This window comes from Indicator indicator, chromosome 27 (assembly GCF_027791375.1).
Source record: "Indicator indicator isolate 239-I01 chromosome 27, UM_Iind_1.1, whole genome shotgun sequence".
Lineage (NCBI taxonomy): Eukaryota > Metazoa > Chordata > Aves > Piciformes > Indicatoridae > Indicator > Indicator indicator.
In genome coordinates this window covers 3,977,741-4,000,183 of record NC_072036.1, presented here as the reverse complement: position 1 = coordinate 4,000,183, position 22,443 = coordinate 3,977,741, and the positions used below count along the sequence as shown (strand labels likewise).

The 22,443-nt window shown below is 47.2% G+C and overlaps 1 protein-coding gene across 1 annotated transcript in view; it reads left to right on the top strand.

Annotated features, from left to right (window-relative positions):
* TRMT11 (tRNA methyltransferase 11 homolog) overlaps positions 1-21,981 on the top strand; it is a 35,406-nt gene extending 13,425 nt beyond the window's left edge. Inside the window, exons 8-13 of the mRNA XM_054393133.1 lie at positions 1,694-1,774; positions 2,929-3,093; positions 6,385-6,471; positions 8,380-8,509; positions 12,284-12,404; positions 21,850-21,981. Of these exons, the coding sequence (XP_054249108.1) occupies positions 1,694-1,774; positions 2,929-3,093; positions 6,385-6,471; positions 8,380-8,509; positions 12,284-12,404; positions 21,850-21,981 (716 nt within the window). The remainder of the gene's footprint in view (positions 1-1,693; positions 1,775-2,928; positions 3,094-6,384; positions 6,472-8,379; positions 8,510-12,283; positions 12,405-21,849) is intronic.
* Positions 21,982-22,443: the final 462 nt, after the last annotated feature.

Sequence of the window (22,443 nt, the reverse complement as noted above, 5' to 3'; positions counted from 1 at the left end):
CAGTTGTTTGCCCACACTATGAAATTCTGCTCCTTGCAAAGCCAGATTTAAAAGTTTTGATTCCAGTGATGATTAAAGGATCTTACTGCTTTGAAATACTGAGAACCACAAACTGACTCCTCCAAACAATCTCCAGGGATAAGGAGCAACAGGGAACAGCAAGATAAGGAGAGAAGGGACTTGATGTTACTATCCCTGGTTACAATTGTGTAGTGATTCCAACTGCCTGGGAGTTTTTAATCCTTCTTTTTTATTTTCTTTCTTTTTTTTTTCTCCTTTTTTTTATTTCCTTTTTCCTTCCTTTCCTTTTCTTCCTTGTCTCCTCTTTTTTTCCTTTCCTTATTTCTTCTCTTTTTTCCCCTTCCTTCTCTCTTCTTTTTTTCCCCCTTCCTTCTCTCTTCTTTTTTCCCCTTCCTTCTCTCTTCTTTTCTCCCCCTTCCTTCTCTCTTCTTTTCTCCCCCTTCCTTCTCTCTGCTTTTCTCCCCCTTCCTCCTCTCTTCTTTTCTCCCCCTTCCTCCTCTCTTCTGTTCTCCCCCTTCCTCCCCTCTTCTGTTCTCCCCCCTTCCTCCTCTCTTCTGTTCTCCCCCTTCCTCCTCTCTTCTGTTCTCCCCCTTCCTCCTCTCTTCTGTTCTCCCACTTCCTCCTCTCTTCTGTTCTCCCCCTTCCTCCTCTCTTCTGTTCTCCCCCTTCCTCCTCTCTTCTGTTCTCCCCCTTCCTCCTCTCTTCTGTTCTCCCCCTTCCTCCTCTCTTCTGTTCTCCCCCTTCCTCCTCTCTTCTGTTCTCCCCCTTCCTCCTCTCTTCTGTTCTCCCCCTTCCTCCTCTCTTCTGTTCTCCCCCCTTCCTCCTCTCTTCTGTTCTCCCCCCTTCCTCCTCTCTTCTGTTCTCCCCCCTTCCTCCTCTCTTCTGTTCTCCCCCTTCCTCCTCTCTTCTGTTCTCCCCCCTTCCTCCTCTCTTCTGTTCTCCCCCCTTCCTCCTCTCTTCTGTTCTCCCCCCTTCCTCCTCTCTTCTGTTCTCCCCCTTCCTCCTCTCTTCTGTTCTCCCCCCTTCCTCCTCTCTTCTGTTCCTCCCCCCTTCCTCCTCTCTTCTGTTCCTCCCCCCTTCCTCCTCTCTTCTTTTCTCCCCCCTTCCTCCTCTCTTCTGTTCCTCCCCCCTTCCTCCTCGCTTCTGTTCCTCCCCCCTTCCTCCTCGCTTCTGTTCCTCCCCCCTTCCTCCTCTCTTCTTTTCCTCCCCCCTTCCTCCTCTCTTCTTTTCCTCCCCCCTTCCTCCTCGCTTCTTTTCCTCCCCCCTTCCTCCTCGCTTCTTTTCCTCCCCCCTTCCTCCTCGCTTCTTTTCCTCCCCCCTTCCTCCTCTCTTCTTTTCTCCCCCCTTCCTCCTCGCTTCTGTTCCTCCCCCCTTCCTCCTCGCTTCTGTTCCTCCCCCCTTCCTCCTCTCTTCTGTTCCTCCCCCCTTCCTCCTCTCTTCTGTTCTCCCCCCTTCCTCCTCTCTTCTGTTCTCCCCCCTTCCTCCTCTCTTCTGTTCTCCCCCCTTCCTCCTCGCTTCTTTTCCGCCCCCCTTCCCCCTCTCCATTTCTTTGGTTTAATATGCTACTGATGCAAACTCCTCAAGTTCTTGAGCAAAAAATCCTAACACAGACCCTAACATCTAGCATTTATGACAGCAGTTTACATTTTTCCCCCTTTTCTCCCCTTTATAGGTGGCCTTCTGATCTCCTCAGCACACTTTGGAGCATATGTGTGTGGTGCTGATATAGATTACAACACAATCCATGGATTAGGTATGTTATGGTTTCTAAGCCACTGAAATGTTATTCTCTGGACTTTAAGAATACCCATGGTAGTAGGTGGCACTCAGTGGATTTTAAAGCAATACTACTCCTCACAGGATTCCTTTTGATCATGTTTATTTTTGTTCACCAATTTATATTTATCCTAGCTAGGGTATTCTCTTACTAATTATTTCCTTCCTCAAAATAATAAAGGAAATAATCAAAACCAAAAGAAAGTTCCAAATTAGAACTACAACAGCTGTGTGCTTTCCTAGCCTGTGATGTAGGAAGCTCCTTGTAACCTATCCCAGGAAGTCTAATCCAAGTCTTACTTCTCTGATCAACCACAGTGCAAATTATATCTGACTTACTGAACAGGATTACACCTGAGGAAAGTGAGAACTTCTCATAAACCATAAATTACATTAATTTTTGATTCTTGCTATACAAAAAACATTCAGACAGGTTGGAAAGTGTCCAGAGAAGGGCCACAAGAATGATCAGAGGCCTGGCAGCCCTGCCATAGGAGGAAAGGCTGAGAGAGAAGGTTGAGGGGAGACCTTATTGCCATGCACCAGTACATAAAGGGTGGCTACCAGGAGGATGGAGACTCCCTTTTTACAAGGAGTCCCATGGAAAAGACAAGGGGTGATGGGGACAAGGTACTGCTGGGGAGATTCCCATTGGACTGCAGAAGAAAATGTTTCCCCATGAGCACAGACAGACACTGGAATCATCTCCCAAGGGAAGCAGTGGATTCCCCTACAGTGGTCAGTGTTAAGACTCATCCTGCCAGGCTGCTGGGCCAGCTCCTTTCAGCTCCACTATCACCTAGAAAGGTTGGACCAGATGATCTCTGGGGTCCCTTCCAACCAGGTTTTCTGTGAGTTTTTGGAATGTGTTCTGTGACACCCCCCTCCATGTAGATGGTGCAGCAGAACTTTTCTCGTGTACTTTTATTATTCCTTGATACTTCTGAAGCTTTATTGCAGGTTCTTGTGACAGAGAGTAGAAGGCAGGAGGTAAACTCAGCTTTTGTGTGTGACATGGAGTTGTTTTTCTTTAGGTGACAGTGTATATGGAAGCTTTTTTACAACAGTTGCTGACTGTGCTGCTTTTATTTTTTTTTTTTTCCTTTCCCCATTCCATGCTCCTCCTCCCAGGCAAGGCAAGCAGAAAGAACCAGAAATGGAGAGGGCCAGATGAAAACATCAGAGCTAATCTCAGGCAGTATGGGTTAGAGAAATACTACCTTGATGCACTGGTGTCTGATTCTTCAAGGCCAGTCTGGAGGAAAGGGATGCTGTTTGATGCCATCATCACAGATCGTAAGTTCATCAATGCTTTTGGTTGCCTAATATCAGTGACCAAAAAGGTTAATGCCTGGGAACTTTGATATCATCTCTTGATGAGAGCTCACATCTGCAGAGCTTCCATACTGCAGAAAGTGACAGCTGAAGGCAGTGCTGTGGAAATTGTGTCAGCATTTGACGTCTCTGTGTTTAGTTTCAGGGCAGTCGTTGGGTCACAACAGGACCATGAATGCTCCAGCCTTGGGGCAGAGTAGCTGGAAACTGCCCAGCAGAAAAGGACACGGGGGTGCTGGTTGCCAGCCAGTTGAAGATAAGCCAGGGTGTGCCCAGGTGGTCAAGAAGGCCACCAGCATCCTAGCTTGGATCAGTAATAGTGTAGCCAGCACGAGTAGAGAAGTGATTGTCCCCCACGCTCAGCACTGGGGAGGCCACACCTTGAGTACTGAGTTCAGTTTTGGGCTCCTCTCTCCAAGAAGGACATTGAGTGGCTGGAACAGGTCCAGAGAAGGGCAGCAAAGCTGATGAAAGGCTCTGGAGAACAGGGCTGGGGAGGAGCAGCCAAGGGAACTGGGATTGTCTAGTCTGGAGAAAAGGAGGCTGAGGGGAGACCTCATTGCTCTCTACAGCTCCCTGAAAGGGTGAGGTGGGGCTTGGTCTCTTCTCCCTAGTATCAGGTCATAGAACAAGAGGAAATGGCTTCAAATTGTACCAGGGAAGGCTTAGGTTGGATATTGGGAAAGATTGCTGCAAGAGTGGTCAGGCACTGGAACAGGCTGCCCAGGGAGGTGCTGCAGTCACCATCCCTGGAGGTGTTCAAGAAATGTGTGGCCATGGCACTGTTGGGACAAGGTTTAATGGCCATGGTGATCTTAGGTTGGTGGTTGGACTTGGATGATCTTAGAGGTCTTTTCCAACCAAAACAATTCAATGATTCTATGGTATTATAACTGTGTAACAAAGCTGGTGGCAATACTTTCTTCCACTAGAAAGAAATATGGTTGAAAATCCTCCCTCAGAGAAGCCTCATTCAGTGAAAGCATCACTTGATTGATGCACAGAGACTTCCTAGCAGAATGCTTCATGCTGCTGTTAGGACTTGATCTGCAAAACACTGGACTTGGCCAGGCACCTCTGATGGACTTCTGGAGAAGTGCTTATTGGAATGCCTCCAAAAAGAGATTTGAACTCATTTCTGATGCACTTTACTAGAAGCAGCAGGGGTTTGAGAGGATCCTCTACCTTTGTAGAAACTTGTGTGCTTAACACCACCTCTCATGCACTAGAGGGAGTAGAAGCCAAGGGAATAAGTTAAAGACCTTGCTACAGGAATTTCTGATCTCTAGTGCTGGCTTTTGCAGTGAGACATTGGGATGAATTAGGAATAGGGAGTGTGACTTTTATTTGTGGGTTGCCTGCTTGTTTTTATTTGGCCTGCCTGGCAATAAAACAAAGTATGACAGGAAAATGACTGAGAACTGAGTTTGCAAATTGTGTCACAACTCCTGCATTGACAAAATGGTGATATCAGTGCTGCCCTGATGCTGAAACAAGTCACACAAAAGCACATGTGTTGGGCATGAAGTATGTTAGGCTGTTAGAAACGTGTGAAAATGTCTGAGAACAAGCCTGCAGGTCGAGAGAGGTGATTCTGCCTCTCTGCTCTGGGGAGACCTCACCTGGAGTGCTGTGTACAGCTCTGGGGCCCCCAGCTGAAGAAGGACATGGGCCTGGTGCAGCAGGTTCAGAGGAGGACCACCAGATGAAGACTGGAAACTGAAACAGAGGGCTGGAGCACCTCTCCTGTGAGGACAAGCTGAAAGAATTGGGGCTGCTCAGCCTGGAGAAGAGAAGACTCCAGGGTGACCTCATAGCTACATTTCAGTATCTGTAGAGGATGTACAGGAGGGCTGGGAAGGGACTGTTCAGAAGGGCTTATGGTGACAGGATGAGGGGCAATGGTTTGAAACTGGAGCAGGGCAGATTGAGGTTGGACATCAGGAGGAAGTTCTTCACAATGAGGGAGGTGAAATACTGAAACAGTTTGCTCAGGGATGTGGTTGTGGCCCCATCCTTGGAGACAATTCCAGATCAGACTCGATGTGGCCCTGGGCAGCCTGATCTAGCTGGAGATGTCCCTGCTGACTGCAGGGGGGTTGGACAAGATAACCTTTGAGGGTCCCTGCCAACCCAATTCAGTCTGTGAATCTCTGTCTCTTCTGTCTGTGTGAGAGTTCCACATGTGCAATGCATTCAATTTCCTTTTGAAGAAGGTTGGCTAAGTGCTCTAGGGGAGATGTTGGTGTGTCAGACAAGAGAAGGAAGGTTGGTTTGTCACACATCTTAGAATGGTCTCATAGAATGGTGTAGTTTTAGGCAGTTCCTTTAAAATGTTCCCCAGATCTTGAACAGGAAGAGGCAGAATGTAAATAAAACATTCTTGGGTGTAAAAAGGAAACTAATGATAAGTTCTAAACAATGCCATTGGACAGATAACAGACAGAAAACTTAGGTATGTAAACTTTTTTTCTCTTTTTGGTTTCCTTGCTCTGGGAGACACTAACTTGCTTCTGCTTGGCTTTGTTCACCTTGGCTGTGTTGTTTTGGCTTTTTGCTCTTTTCTCTTGTCTCTTTGTGTCCATGGGGGTAAGGAGGGGAGCAGGGAAGGGAAAGCTATTAGCTCCCCTGATTTTTTGGCTAGGGGGTTTCTTGTGCTGTGTATTTTGTACATATTCATTGCATTTCATTGTAGGTTGTAGTTTTGTTTGTAAACACAGCTTCGTTTGCTTCCAGCTGGGCTGGGCTGGAAATTTAATGTTGGAGGGGGAATTTTCAACCCACCCCAAATGGTTTGGATTGGAAGGGACCTTAAAGGTCATCTAATTCTAAGTCCACTGCCATGGAGGGGACACCTCCTACTAGAACAGGCTGCTCAAGGTCCCATCCAACCTAGCTTTGAACACTTCCAGGGTCAGAGCCCTCACCTCTTCTCTGGGCAACCCATTCCAGTGCCTTTTCTTGTGCAAACAGAACAGCATGGTCCTTTGTGTAGCAAACACCTAGGCTGCTAGAACCCTCTGACAGCTGAAGGCCTTTCTTTGAAACACTTCTAGAGGAACATTTTGGAGCAAGCAACTTCTTACAGATCTCGAAGAACTTACCTCTTCCAGCTTTGGTGGTGTAAAAGCTTTTCATTATGTTCACTTCAAGCCACAGTTTGTGCACTGTTGTGAATGCATGAAGTAATGGTGTGCTGTTGGGGCAGCAGACAAGGTTCTCACCTGTGCCTTTTGCCTTTGCTTTGTGCAGCACCGTATGGCATCAGAGAAGCCACTCGCAGAACAGGCTCACAAAAGGAAGCAGTGAAGTCAGCTGAAAGAAGGTGGGTGAGCTGCCTTCTCTCTTGTAGAGTGCCCCTGTCTTCATGGAAACCCAGTCATAGCAATCCTCACTGTCAATGCAGACTAGGGGCTGAGGGGGTAGATAGCAGCACAGAAGGCAAATCACATCCTGGGCTGCATCCAAAGCAGCAGATCCAGAGAGGTGATTCTGCCACTTTGCTCTGCTGAGACCTTACCTGGAGTGCTGTGTGCAGGTCTGGAGCCCTTAATTTAGGAAGGACATGGAGCTGATGGAGAGGGTCCAGAGGAGGGCCACGAAAATGCTCAGGGGGTTGGAGCAGCTCTGCAATGAGGACAGGCTGAGGGAGCTGGGGGTGTTCAGCCTGGAGAGGAGGACACTCCAGGGAGACCTAACAGCAGCCTGCCTGTACCTGAAGGAGGCTACAAGAAGGATGGGGAGAGACTGTTTGCAAAGGCCTGCAGTGACAGGATGAGGGACAATGGCTTTAAGCTGGAGAAAAGCAGATTTAGATTGGATGTTAGGAGCAAGTTCTTTACTCTGAGGGTGGTGGAACACTGGAACAGGTTGCCCAGGGAGGTGGTTGAGCCTCCTTCCCTGGAGATCTTCAAGGTGAGGCTCAACAAGGCCCTGGGCAACCTGATCTAGTTGGGGATGTCCCTGCTGGAGGAGGTTTCTTCTAGCCCAGATCATTCTATGATTCTGTGATAATCTTTATTATTTCTTGGTTGGCTGTCAGCAGTTAATAATAAAAAAAAGAAGATAGGAATAACAATTAAAGAAGAAAAGCCCTTTTTGTTTGCAAAACTAGTATGTCCCTTCCTGAAATCCTTTTGGTTTTCTTCTCCTTGCTCATTTGCACGTGTTCAGATTTCAAATCCTGTTTTTTGTCTCTATGAGCCACCACTACCTTGTGTTTGCTATTCTCAGAAAGTTCACTTCAGTCCCTGCAAGCTGCAAAATGAGTCTAAAGTGGAATGCCTCTATTTTACCTTAACCATCTCGTGGATTCCCACTGCTCCTTTTTCTCCAGTGATAACACTTGGCTGCTCCACTCCTCAGTCTTCCTTTTCTTCTCCCTTTTAAGTCGCTCTTAAGGAAGATGCTGTGCAAAAGAACCATTCCCAGCATGCTTGTGATTCTTTGACTTCCACGAGTGCTAAAGGTGGCAGCCTAAAGAGCCAGCAGGGGAATTTGGGAAGGCAGATTCTTCAGATTACAAGATTTCACAGATTGCATTGGGTATGGAGAGACCCTCAAAGGTCATCTTGTCCAACCCCCCCTGCAGTCAGCAGGGACATCTGCAACTAGATCAGGCTGCCCAGGGCTGCATCAAGTCACATCTTGAGTGTCTCCAGGGATGAGGCCTCAACCACATCCCTGGGCAGCCTCTCCCAGTATTTCACTACCTTCATTGGGAAGATCTTCCTCTTGATGTCCAACCTAAATCTGCCCTGCTCCAGTTTCAAACCATTGCCCCTCTTCCTATCACTCCAAGCTCTTCTAACAAGTCCTTCTCCAGCCTTCCTGTTGGTCCCCTTCAGATACTGAAATACAGCTCTAAGGTCTCCCTGGAGTCTTCTTTCTCCAGGCTGAACAGCCCCAACTCTCTCAGCCTGTCCTTACAGGAGAAGTGCTCCAGATTTCTGATCATCTTGGTGGCCTTTCTCTGGTTTAGCTCCATCAGGTCCATATCTCTCTTGAGACAGGGGTCCCATAGCTGGGCACAGCACTCCAGGTGAGTTCTGAGCAAAGCAGAGTGACAGAGTCACCTCTGATGTCCTTCTGAATTGTCCTGGGTAATTTAGCAAGCCTCAGATGGTGCCATTTTGTGGTGTGGGCTTTTTTATTTGGTTACAACTGCAGCTTTCCCCCGTGCTTGGTCACCCTGTTCCTTTCTGTTTATCTATACACTTGTAAATTTGTTTGTTTGTTTGTTTAGCACAGAAAATCACATCTTTGTTTCATCCAGTTATCATCTAAGTGACATCTTTTTTGACCTGTTGAAGTTTGCAGCAGAATACCTGGTGATGGGAGGAAGATTGGTTTACTGGCTTCCAATCTACAGGCCTGAGTATGTATCCTTGATTTCCTGGTGGGAAGTGTGTCAGGATGGCACTTTCTGATGTGCTTTTTCTTAATGGGAAGAGCTGCAACTGCCCTAAGAGTAAGGCACTTAAGAGTAATGCTCAGGCTTCATAATTTAAGACCTCGTGTGAGGAAAAATGGAGTTTTCAGATAAAGTTTATGGATGGAGGTAATTCCAAAAAGAAAAAGCCTTCACCTGGCCTTGTAAAAGGGTTGAGGTTTAAGCCTAAAAAATGAGACTTCCAAAGTGCAAGACAGATTTGTAAGGTAGTAGCAGCAAGCCTCTTATTAATGTGTTTCTGCCAGAGCAGCTGATAGAGAGGCATGGCAAGGTCCTGTTTGGCTCTTTGGCACTACTGAGGTAGCTTTTTTCCTGAGGAATCAAAAATCAAGTGACCAAGAGATGGCAGTGAGAGGCAAGAAGTGTAGGGGAGCAGTCCTCTTAAGGACCAGAGAGGCCAGCAGAGACTGCAGGATGCTCTCTGCTCAGTAGTGCAGCCTGGAATTAGACCTGGGTTTGATAGGAAAGACATCTGTTTGCATACCTTACTTCAGCATCTCTTAGGTAAGGTTTTGAGATGGGCTTTTTGGTGGCTCTGTTTGGCTTTTTTTGGTGGCTCTGTCTGGCTTTTTTTGGTGGCTCTGTCTGGCTTTTTTTGGTGGCTCTGTCTGGCTTTTTTTTGGTGGCTCTGTCTGGCTTTTTTTGGTGGCTCTGTCTGGCTTTTTTTGGTGGCTCTGTCTGGCTTTTTTTGGTGGTTCTGCCTGGCTTTTTTTGGTGGCTCTGCCTGGCTTTTTTTGGTGGCTCTGCCTGGCTTTTTTTGGTGGCTCTGCCTGGCTCTTTTTGGTGGCTCTGCCTGGCTCTTTTTGGTGGCTCTGCCTGGCTCTGTTTGGCTTTTTTTGGTGGCTTTATTTTGCTTTGGGTTTTGGTTTTCTCCAAAACTGTTCCACAGTACAGAGGGAAGTTGATGTACAGTAGCTGTTGTCAAGTACCTTCCAGCTGTGGATGTGCTCTGAAGGTAACTTCTGCAGTGTTTCTCTGTACCCTCAAGCTACACTGGTCACAGAATCACAAAATTAGGGATTGGAAGGGACCTCCCAAGATTGTCGAGTCCAACCCCATTGCCAGAGCAGGATCACCTAGAGCAGGTCACACAGGAATGTATCCAGGTGGGTTTGAAAGCCTCCAGAGAAGGAAACTCCACAACCTCTCTGGGCAGCCTGCCCCAGGGCCCCAGCATCCTCACTATAAAGGAGTCTCCTCATGTTGAGGTGGAACCTCCTGGGTTCTGTCTTGTACCTGTTCCTTGTCCTATCAGTGGGCACCACCCAAAGGAGACATTGAGGTGCTGGAGCAGGTCCAGAGAAGGGCAATGGAAGTGGTGAACGGTCTGCAGAGCAGGTCTGGTGAGGAGAAGCTGAGGGGACTGGGTTGTTTATTCTGGAGAAAAGGAGGCTGAGGGGAGACCTTATTGCTCTCTACATCTACCTGAAAGCTTGGAGCCAGGTGGGGGTTGGTCTCTTCTCCCTAGTAACAAGTGACAGGGTGAGAGGAAGTGGCCTCAAGCTGCACCAGGGGAGCTTTAGGCTGCATGTTAGAAGAAATTTCTTCCCTTTAAAGGGCTCTGAAAGACTGGAACAGGCTGCCCAAGGAAGAGGTGGTTGAATCCCAGTCCCTGGAGGTGTTTCAGAGGCAGAGATGTGGTGCTGAGGGCCATGGTTTAGCAGCAGCCTTGGTAGAGCTAGAGAATGGTTGGACTCAATGATCTTCAAGGTCTTTTGCAAGCAAAACAAGCCTGTGATTCTGTGCTGTGTCACTAAATACCCCTTGGCAACACCTGCCATCAGGCTGGTGTGTTATTTGAGATCCTTGTGTATTACCTTAAGACAAAAGAAGCCTGAAGTGGATGTCTGTGGAAACCACTGCTGCTGTATCTCTGACTTGAGCTTTACCTGAAAGAATGCAGAAATATTTGCATTAATGCTAACAGACAGGACTTCCAACAGTGATAATGATCTCTCCCCCTGCAAGATAGCATCTCACTCCAAAGTTTACTCTTTCAATCTGACATTGAAATCATTGTTGAGTCTGAATTCTTTTAATTCCTTTGCAGCTAGGCTTTTATATGGTTATGAAGAGAAACTTTGAGGATGGTGTGGCTGAGTGCCTACCCTTGTAAGAGAAAGAGGCAGTTTGGTACTGGATGGATCAAAAATCTTGTGTAAATGAAAACAAAACAAAATGAACCAAACAGTTGAAAATTAATTTGATTCCCCTTTGCCAAAAGCATGTTCTTATTTCATCTGTCAGAATTAGTGACTTGTTTGGCATGAGAAGTGACTGAAAGGTGAGTTTGTGATCTGGGAGGAGCAAGAGAAGAGAAGCAGATGGAAGGGATGCCACCAGGAACATCTGAGCTCCAAGGAGCTTTGTTAGGCAATGCTGAGAGAGCTGGGGGTGTTCAGCCTGGAGAAGAGAGAGCTGAGGGGAGATCTTATTGCCATGGAGCAGTCCATAAAGGGTGGCTACCAGAAGGATGAAAACTCCCTTTTCACAAGGAGTTTCATGGAAAAGACAAGGGTATGGGGACAAGTCACTGCTGGGGAGATTCCCGTTGGACTGCAGTAGAAAATGTTTCCCCATGAGCACAGTCAGACACTGGAATCATCTCCCAAGGGAAGCAGTGGATTCCTCTACACTGGTCAGTTTTAAACCTCATCTTGCCAGGCTGCTGGGCCAGTTAATTTCAACATCACCTAGAAAGCTTGGACCAGATGATCTCTGGGGTCCCTTCCAACTTGGCATTCTGTGAAGTTTTGGAGCAATGTAAAGAGGCAGTACTTAGTTAAGTGACAGGACGAGGGGCAATGGCTTCAAACTAGAGCAGAGCAGGTTTAGATTGGATGTTAGGAACAGGTTCTTTATTGTGAGGGTGGTGGAATACTTGGAACAGGTTGTTCAAGGAGGTGGTTGGGGCTCCATCCCTGCAGATAGTGAAAGTGAGGCTGGACAGGGCTCTGGGCAACCTGGTCTAGTTGGGGATGCCCCTGCTGACTGCAGAGGGGGTTGGACTGGATGAGCTTCTGAGGTCCCTTCCAGCCCAGATCATTCTATGCTACACCTGATTGACTGAGATGTTTTCTGCTTGAAACTATTAAGGCAGGCAGGCAGGCAGGGCTGTGTGCACACATCAACATCATATGAATGCATGTAGAAAACATGTGGGGTTGTCTCTTTACTGTGGCATTTTCATCCTACACGTTTTATGTCACAAGACGATTTGGAATATGTGGTGATGTAAAAACTCCAGAGCACCAATAACTTGAGTGCCTTTAATCAGATTTAAGTGCAGAGCAGCTTCAGCTGGTGAGGGACTTTTTAGGGTGTCAGGTAGGGATAGGACTAGGGGAAAAGGAACAAAGCTAGAAATGGGTAGATTCAGATTGGATGTTAGGAAGAACATGTTAGGTGGTGAGAGACTGGCACAGGTTGCCCAGGGGGGTGGTGGAAGCCTCATCCCTGGAGGTTTTTGCAGCCAGGCTGGATGTGGCTGTGAGCAACCTGCTGTAGTGTGAGGTGTCCCTGCCCATGGCAGGGGGGTTGGAACTGGGTGAGCCTTGAGGTCCCTTCCAACCTTAACAGTTCTATGATTCTGTGATTCTTGGTGTAAGCCATTTTGTGAAGCACCTGGATGAATTTTGTTTCAGGTGCAAGTCTTTCACTTCATGAGCTTACAGCTCTATGAATGTTTATTTCTTCCAGATACACAGAAGACATCATTCCCTGCCACCCCTGCCTGAAACTTATCAGCAACTGTGAGCAGATGCTTTCCAGCCACACATCAAGGCGCCTGATAACCATGGAGAAGGTGAAGGAATTCAAGGTAAGCTTCAGTTCTCCATTATCTGGTGTACAATGGTAGCTATTGCATTCATGAACAGTTTGTGCTGCTCAGCTTTTGATCCCGGCTTCTGCCAGCTTGATCCCGGTTTCTGCCAGCTTGATCCCTGCTTCTGCCAGCTTGATCCCTGCTTCTGCCAGCTTGATCCCTGTTTCTGCCAGCTTGATCCCGGCTTCTGCCAGCTTGATCCCTGCTTCTGCCAGCTGGATCCCGGCTTCTGCCAGCTGGATCCTGGCTTCTGCCAGCTGGATCCCGGCTTCTGCCAGCTGGATCCCGGATTCTGCCAGCTTGATCCTTGCTTCTGCCAGCTGGATCCCTGCTTCTGCCAGCTTGATCCCTGCTTCTGCCAGCTGGATCCCGGCTTCTGCCAGCTGGATCCCGGCTTCTGCCAGCTGGATCCTTGCTTCTGCCAGCTGGATCCTGGCTTCTGCCAGCTGGATCCTGGCTTCTGCCAGCTGGATCCCTGCTTCTGCCAGCTGGATCCCGGCTTCTGCCAGCTTGATCCCGGCTTCTGCCAGCTGGATCCTGGCTTCTGCCAGCTGGATCCTGGCTTCTGCCAGCTGGATCCTTGCTTCTGCCAGCTGGATCCCTGCTTCTGCCAGCTTGATCCCTGCTTCTGCCAGCTTGATCCCGGCTTCTGCCAGCTGGATCCCGGCTTCTGCCAGCTGGATCCCGGCTTCTGCCAGCTGGATCCTTGCTTCTGCCAGCTGGATCCCTGCTTCTGCCAGCTGGATCCTTGCTTCTGCCAGCTTGATCCCTGCTTCTGCCAGCTTGATCCCTGCTTCTGCCAGCTGGATCCCGGCTTCTGCCAGCTGGATCCCTGCTTCTGCCAGCTGGATCCTTGCTTCTGCCAGCTGGATCCCTGCTTCTGCCAGCTGGATCCCTGCTTCTGCCAGCTGGATCCCGGCTTCTGCCAGCTGGATCCCGGCTTCTGCCAGCTGGATCCCTGCTTCTGCCAGCTGGATCCTTGCTTCTGCCAGCTGGATCCTTGCTTCTGCCAGCTGGATCCCGGCTTCTGCCAGCTTGATCCCGGCTTCTGCCAGCTGGATGCTTGTTTCTGCCACACTTCAGATTTTTATGTTGAGAGTTGGAGCTTTTGTAAAATTGCCACACATTTCTTTAAAACAAATTGGGCAGTGATTTAAGGGACTGCTTTGCTTTTGGTCTTTTCCTTTTTCTCCTTAGTTTTTGATAAACTCTTAATCCTGAGCAAGCTGCTCAATAGTGTGAAAGAGATCTTTGAACTTCTGGTTACCTGTGGCAGCTGACTGTGCTTTCCTTGGAGAACTGAATGCTGTGAATCCCTTCCACAGCAGTGCCTAAGTCCCCATGGATCCCAAAGTGCCATTTAGTGCCCAAGTCAATACCAAAGGCCTTTGTGAGTCTTGCAGTACAGATAAACCAAATTCAGTTCTGTCAGTTCATTTCCAGAGAGGTATTCTTTTAGCTTTTAGTCTCCTTCTCTGGGGACTTTCAAGACCCATCTGGATGCATTCCTATGTGACCTGTGCTGAATTCTATGGTCCTGCTCTGGCAGGAGGGTTGCACTCAAAGGTCTCCAGAGACCCCTTCTAACCCCTAACATCCTGTGATCCTTTTGAAATAATATTGTAGCTCTGCCATGAGGACAGCAAAGCACATTGGCTGCTTTGTTGTTGTTGTTTTGGGACACGAGGCAGTGAGAGCAGGGAAGGTTGCATTCAGGTCTCCCTTCTGTTCTTGCTGCTGTTCCTGCCTAGTGGTGTTAGATGCTAAACAAATGTGGAGCAAATTCTTACTGAAAACACAAGTAAACAGTGAGCAAGTGGTTTTACTATGTTCCTTGTCAGTTGGAAAGAGCTATTTTAGGTGACAGGAGATGCAGTCAGGCTGCTGTGCCTGTGTGGTGCTTGCTCTAATGTCACAGCAGGGGTTCAGTCCTGCATTCATACTGCTGAAGGTGACTCAGATTCTCAAGCAACAGCTGAATTTGTTTTTGTTTTTTTTAAAGGCCAATAGCCAGAGCTGCCAACTTCACCAGCAGTGAACCAAGAGGCTACATTGTGAAGGTTTTTGACATGTGTGTCTCAGGGTATTCATGGAGGTTTTTTTACAGGAGTTTTATTACTGCCAGTGCTGTAGGGTAACATGTGCTGACTTAAAAAACACCACACCTGCCCTTCTGTGAATAGCCTTGCATCATTTGTTACCCTGGCTTTGGGCACCACCTGTTCTTCAGGACATGCTTTGACAGGCTCCTGTCTGGAAATGCTTAACTCCAAGCACCTGAGTCTCCTTGGCAGGCTTACTGCTTAGATAAAGTGGTGCAGGTGCTTGCACTCAGGACTCCAGATGGCCTTTAGATAATTTAAAGATACCAGAACCCATGTGCTGTGTCTGATGAAACTGAACATGTCCAAATAACAACATACTGACTCATTAGCTCATTAGCTCATTAGCCTGCTTGGTTTAGTCTCTTGTTCTTTGGCATCTAACTACCTAAGATTTAGGGGAGACCTTATTGCCATGCACCAGTACATAAAGGGTGGATACCAGGAGGATGGAGACTCCCTTTTTGCAAAGAGTCCCATGGAAAAGACAAGAGGTGATGGGGACAAGTCACTGCTGGGGAGATTCCCATTGGACTGTAGAAGAAAATGTTTCCCCATGAGCACAGTCAGACACTGGAATCATCTCCCAAGGGAAGCAGTGGAGTCCCCTACAGTGGTCAGTGTTAAGACTCAGTTTGCCAGGCTGCTGTGCCAGCTCCTTTCAGCTCCACTATCACCTAGAAAGGTTGGGCCAGATGATCCTTGGGGTCTCTTCCATTCCAAGCTCTGTGAATATGTTAAATAAGCTTTGAATTGGATACTTCAGCCTGGCCAGGTATGGTGTTAAAATGCAGTAGTGGGAGCTTTGACCATTTATGTTTTCCTTGAATGAAAGGGTGGATTTTTGTGACTGCACAAACATTCCTGTGTCCAGACAGTCCCTGTCTGCTTTCCTGAACTGCTTTGGAACAGGCACTCACAAATGGCTTTTAATTCAGCTTGGTGTAGTGCTCACAAGCAGCTAAGAAGATTTACAAGTCATGTAGTGTCATTATGCAGTCCTTTGTTTCCCCAGTGCTTGCCACTGGTAATGACTTGCAGATTTCAGAGCAAATTCCATTTCACTGTTAACTCTAAACTCTGAGTGGGAGATGAGTTCAGTCCAGCTAGTGAACATGAAATTGGTGGTGTGATAACAACCAGGAGACCAGAGTGAATGTCAGAAGTGTCTAGTGGAAGTCTTGCTCTGTCATAACTAGTCATAGGCATGAAGATCATAAATACTGGATGAAAACCCTCACAAAAGGTGGTGTGGAACTCACTGTCTGGTGAGCATCCAGTCTGTGCTGTTGCAGTTTATGAGGAAATTGTGCCAACTGGAAACAGATTTGATATGAGAAGGCTTTTCCAGCACGTGCACAAGAGCAGCAGGAGAGTTGTTTGGGTTTTAACATTTAAGGGGCTTTTTGAACAGCCATGGTGGTCATTAGTAACCCCCCTCCACTCAAATCTTTAAGCTTCTTCATCTTTCTTCCTCACTTCAAGAAGGACATTGAGGTGCTGGAGTGTGTCCAGAGAAGGGCAATGAAGATAGTGAAGGGTCTGGAGAACAGGGCTGGTGAGGAGCAGCTGAGGGAACTGGGGATGTGTTTAGTCTGGAGAAGAGGAGGCTGAGGGGAGACCTCATGGCTCTCTACAGCTCCCTGAAAGGAGGCTGAAGCCAGGTGAGGGTTGGTCTCTCTCTTCTCCCTAGCAACAAGTGATAGGATGAGAGGGAAATGGCCTCAAGTTGCACCAGGGGAAGTTTAGGTTGGATGTTAGAAGAATCTTCATGACTCAAAGGGTTCTCAAAGACTGGAACAGGCTGCCCAGGAAGGTGGTTAGAGAATGGTTGGACTCAGTGATCTTAAAGGGCTTTTCCAACCAAAATGATTCTGTAATTCCACCTCTTTCATTATTTATTGGAGATCTGTAACACTTTTTCTTTTTATTTTTTTTTCTTTGTCTTTAGAACAAACAAGTGTTGAGATGCAAAACTCAATCTGGTAGCAAGCACTTTGACAAGAGCTGCCTTAGTGCCAGGCTGATCATTGCTGATCAGTGGAAATGATCTCATGAGCAGTCTCACTGTTTTGTGGTGAATAAGCAGTTAGAAGCTTTATGCCTGGAAAACTGCAATTCTTTCAGAGGAAGTGAGTGACAAAAAATACTCTTCCCTAGGTGCAGCTGTGGCAGAACCCCATAGTCCTCTTCCAGTGTGTCATGTTAAGAAGAGGGTAGAGACTATCACTGTGAGAGGTTGAAGGAGCTGGGGGTGTTTAGCCTGGAGAAGAAGAGGCTCAGAGGAGACCTCATTGCTGTCTACAACTACCTGAAAGGAGGTTGTAGCCAGGTGGGGGTTGGTCTCTTCTCCCAGGCAACCAGCACCAGAACAAGAGGACAGAGTCTCAAGCTGTGCCAGGGGAAGTTTAGGCTTGAGGTGAGGAGAAAGTTCTTCACAGAGGAATTGGCCATGGGATGTGCTGCCCAGGGAGGTGGTGGAGTCACCATCCCTGGAGGTGTTCAACAAAAGCTTGGATGTGGCACTTGCAGCCATGGTTTAGTTGTCAGGAGGTGTTAGGTATTAGGTAATAGGTTGGATTTGATGATCTCTGAGGTCTTTTCCAATCTGGTTGATTCTCTGATTCTGTGAATTGCATTCCCTGAATTTGATCAATTTCTAAAAAAAGAGAAAGTAAAACTAGCCATTTGTTCTTCACTGGACAGCTAATGCACTTGAGACAGAACTGACCCTGCCACTGCCACCCTGCACAAGACAGCACGTTGCTGTCAGATACTTCAGAGTGCATGTTCTACCAATTTATGCTACTCAAGGTAGAGCTTAGCTGGGGATATTTGACTGGCTGCCCTCCTGAATCATGGAATTGTCAGGGTTGGAAGGGTCCCCAAGGCTCAGCCAGTTCCAAACCCCTGCCATGGGCAGGGACACCTCACACTACAGCAGGTTGCTCACAGCCACATCCAGCCTGGCTGCAAAAGCCTCCAGGGATGAGGCTTCCACCACCTCCTTGGGCAACCTGTGCCAGTCTCTCACCACCCTCATGGGGAAGAACTTCTTTCTAATATGCAATCTGAATCCATACATTTCTATTTTTTTTTTTCATTCCCCTCAGTCCTATCACTCCCTGACACCCTCAGAAGTCCCTCCCCAGCTTTCTTGCAGCCCCCTTCACATACTGGAAGGCCACAAGAAGGTCTCCTCGGAACCTTCTCTTCTCCAGACTGAACAGCCACAACTCTCTCAGTCTGTCCTCATAGCAGAGCAGCTCCAGCCCTCTGCTCATCCTGGTGGCCCTTCTCTGGACACCTTCCAGCACCTCCAGATCCTTCCTGTAATAGAGGCTCCAGAACTGGATGCAGTACTCCAGGTGGGGTCTCACCAGAGCTGAGCAGAGGGGGAGAATCACCTCCCTGGCCCTGCTGGCCACACTTCTCTTGCTGCAGCCCAGGCTCTGCTTGGCTCTCTGGGCTGCAAGTGCACATTGACAGCTCCTGGTGAGCTTCTCATCCCCCAGCACCCCCAAGTCCTTTTCTTCAGATCTGCTCTCCAGCCAGTCCCTGCCCAGCCTGGATTTGTGTTGGTGTTTGGGCTTGCCCCAACCCAGCTGCAGGACCTTGCACTTGGCCTTGTTGAACTTCATGAGGCTGGCTTGGGCTCACTTTCTGCAGCCTGTCAAGGTCCCTCTGGATGGATCCCTTCCCTCCAGCCTGTCAGCTGCACCACAGCTTGGTGTTGTTGGCAGACTTGCTGAGGGTGCTTAAACAGGCTTCTACCTGCTCCCAGTGTAAACAGCCACCACAAATTGTTTCATGAAGAGCATTTTTGACAAATTCTTATCTCTGTAGCTTTAAATGCAGCCTGTCCTTAGTGTTCAAACTGTACCAAGTCAACTCTCCATTTAGATAGAAAATATTCTAAGCTGGAATTTGTCCAGAAATCATTAGCCTCTGGAATCCAAGAATTCCTTTTACTTTGATCACTTCTCATGTTGCCCATAAAACTGTTTTGACCAGTAAATGTCGACAGTGAGTAGCAGCACTGCTTAGTTCAGGATTCCTTATTTTATTTCCCCTTTTTAAAAGAAGCAATTCCCAATCTGTGTTTTTTCTTTCAAGCAATTTCCATCTTTATTGGGCAGTTATTGTGTTTACAGGTGAGAGGTAGGGGAATGGAAGCTCTTAGGCTGGAATTATTGTGATGTGGGCCAAGAGCTTTCTTTTGTAAACTCCTCCAAGAAATCTGTGCCTGACTGGAGATCTCTTCCCATCTAGCTAGCAATGATTTGCATAGCTCTTGACAAAGCCTTCATCTACAAAGTGGATTCTGCTGTGGAGTGAAGCACTAAACCTGCTTCCATTTGATGAGTGCAGATGCTGCTCTTACAGCTGTGTTTAGCTTGAAGTTTGGTCTCTTACATGTCATATCCTCTCTTTGCCCTAACCAGCTTGGGGGTGCTACCAGAGGGGGGTAGTTCCTTTCTTCCTTCCTCCCTTCATCCTGAATCAGCATTTTGTTACTTAAGGACTCAAGATCAATGGCATACAGATGTGTGACCTCTTGGAGGTTGTGGGGATTAATTCTTATGTTAAAATGCTGTTGACCCATATATCATCCCATCCATTTCTCCAAACAAGCAAATCACCTAGAATTATGGTTTAAACTCATCCCAGAGGCATGAAAATGTATTCTGTGCTTTGGTCAGAAGAGGATTTCTGACCTGCAAATTGGTCCTGTGAAAGAGGTGTAGAGAGGGGTACAGACTGGCTGTGAGAGGAGCACATCTTAAATCCTCCTTCTTTCCTGCTTGCCTATAGTGATTTATTTATTTTTTCCATGGCCATGCTGAAGCCCTGCTGGTTATCAGCCTAGAATCCTCTTGGAGATGACATTCCCCTCCAGGGGACTGAAAGGCAAGAGCTGTGCCATGTCTGCAGTGGGTTTACCCAGGTCATTTTCTTCTGCTGTTTTCCAATAGTTCAGTATCTAAACAGAGCTCCTTTGGTGCTGCTGGGCTGCATGCCCTCCACGTTAGACATCCACAGGGCACCTCATGTTTAGCAAGTTAATTGAAGCCACTGACATTGCCTTGGGACTGCAGAGAACTACTGCATAGGGATTCTCCCTGTGCCCAGAAGAGGGCACTTGGACCTGCAGACAAACATCGTGCTGCTGAAAATCCTTTTGTTTCACTCCTTTGGAAAGCAGATAGAGACATCCAGAGCAAGGTGAGGTGTTGATTTTATTAGATGAAAGCCTGGAAAGACACCAGGATAGCTGAAGGGGGAGGTGGTCCACATCCTTGCAGCATAATGCTTTTGTAGTATGAAGATACTGCCTGAAATCTCCTTCCATGTGCCTGCTGTCTATGCTAAAGCATTGCACAGAAACTTTATTGTCAAATATGAACAAATAAATCTGAACTGTGAAAGGAAGTGATGGACCAATCCCTCTCACTGCATTGCTTAAAAAAAAGTATAGCAGCGAGGATCCCTTGAGAAGAAACATTGAGTGGAGCAGAGGTTTAGTGCAGTTACACAAAAGCTCTTGGGTTTATGTTCTCTTAGCACAGTTCACTGGTTCTGTGTGAGGCTGCTCAGCTTAGTTCCACCTTGCTACTGAGCACAGCAAACTGGCATCAGCCAGAGAAGGGCAACAAAGCTGGTGAAGGGTCTGGAGAACAGGGCTAGTGAGGAGCAGCTTGAAGGAACTGCAGTTGTTTAGTCTGGAGAAGAGGAGGCTGGGGGGAGACCTCAGTGCTCTCCACAACTCCCTGAAAGGAGGCTGCAGAGAGCTGGGTGTTGGTCTCTTCTCCCTAGTTACAAGTGATAGGACAAAAGAAAATGGTCTTGAGTTGCTCCTGGGGGGATTTAGGTTGAATATGAGAAGAAACTCCTTGACTGAAAGGGTTCTCCAAGACTGGAACAGGCTGCCGAGGGAGGTAATTGAATCCCCATCCCTGGAGGTGTCTCAAAGCTGCAGAGATGTGCTGAGGATGCTTTAGCACCAGACTTGGTAGTTAGAGAAAGGTTGGACTGGATGATCTTTTCCAACCAAAACAAGTCTGTGATTCTGTGATGTGTAAAACTGTTTCTAAAAGTTGCCATCAGTTTTCTTTAGCACTCAGACTGAAGTTTGGTTTGCTGTTGATCTTACACTACTGCTAACAAGCTGAGGAGTACCTCAGGGGTGTAAATCCACACCACATGGTGAGCTAAACCTTGGTGTATAGGCTGTGACAGTTTCCTAGGCTGTGTTTACCTGGCATCAAGTAGGTGTTACGTGCAGGATGTCAGCTTTAACTTGCAGAAGAACCTGATTGCTGCACGCACAAAATATCCTCCAACTGCACTTCAGTTAACTGTTGGACCCCATTTTAGTCACAGAATCGCAGAATCAATAAGGTTGGAAAAGCCCTCAAGGATCATCAAGTCCAACCTGTCATTTGTGTTCTCTTTGTGTCTGTTTTCAGAAGCTTCTGAGTGATTGAATTCTCCTGATGATGTTTTTTTTCTGGACACTAACCTGTGTGGCATAGGACCTGTGCTCCCATTCATTCATGTGAAGCTTGGGTTCTGGTGGTGTTAGCTGGGATATTTCATGGAATCACAGAATGGTTTTGGATGGAAGGGATCTTGAAGATCATCTAGTTCCAACCTCCCACTAGCCTGGCCTTGAACCCCTCCAGGGAGGGGGCATCCACAACCTCCCTGGGCAACCTGTTCCAGGATCTCACCACCCTCACTGGAAAGAATTTCTTCCTAATGTCTAATCTAAATCTCCCCTCCTCCATCTCAAAGCCATTGCCCCTCATCTTGTCACTCCCAGCCCTTGTCAAAGGCCCTTCCCCAGCTCTCCTGTAGCCCCCTGCAGGTGCTGGAAGTGACACAGGGCTGTTAAAACTTCAGATGTCTGGTAGTGACAACTTGCATCAGTTTGCAGAACAGAGCAGGATAATGAAAATTTCAATTAGTGCATTGAAAAAAAACCCCAAAACACAATCAAGAAAACCCCAGACCCCAAGAAATCTTCCTTGTCTGCTTACAGCTTCTGTCTGATCAATGTCAAATGAGAATGCATTGCACAACGATTTTCCTTTCTGTTCACTGCTGAGGCTTTGCAGTAGGATGTGAATTATTAATCTGATGGAAACCTCAGCGTTCTACTTTTGAAGTTCTTCAGTCGATCCAATGTCTGTTTGCAGTTTGAACTGTGAAAAAAACCAAACTGAAACAACAACTGCACTCCTGCTTGTAGTTTCTTTGAAAAAAGGCTGGAGGAAAACCAATGGCAAGAGCTGCTGTGTACAATCTAATGCTTGTGTTTTGATGCCCTGCAGGATCAGGACCAGAATTCTTCCTCGTTGGATGGTCAATATTTGCCATACAGGGGACACAATTCTTTCCGCGAGAAGTATTTCAGCGGCGTGACAAAGAGGATTGCCAAGGAAGAGAGAGACAATCAGAAGTGAAAAAAAAAAAAAAAAAATATATATATATATATAAAGAAAAAGAAGAATGAAGATGGTGTTGCTTTTATAAGGACATCTGGATACAAACATTCATTTTGGACACTTCAGGAAAACAAATAACTGCTTTTAATTTGGAACCCAGATGAAGGCCACACAACCCCAGGTTGAGAGCAGTTCTTTTCAATTAGCTTTGTTTAGAGCAGATTTTATGGTACAAGTTTGGGTTTTTTTGGGGGGGAGGGGGAGTCTTATTTAATTTATATTTGTCCTTTCAAGCCCTAATGGTGATTGACTCAAAAAAAACCCAAACAAACAAAAAAAAAAAACCAACCCACCAAACATTATTGTTGTTCTTTCACCATTTAATGTTTGGTATTATTTGGCTCCTTAAACTGTGAACGTCTGGCTGGTTTAGCAACACGTGGTGGGGATCAGGGAGCACTTATTAGGGAGATCATTTTC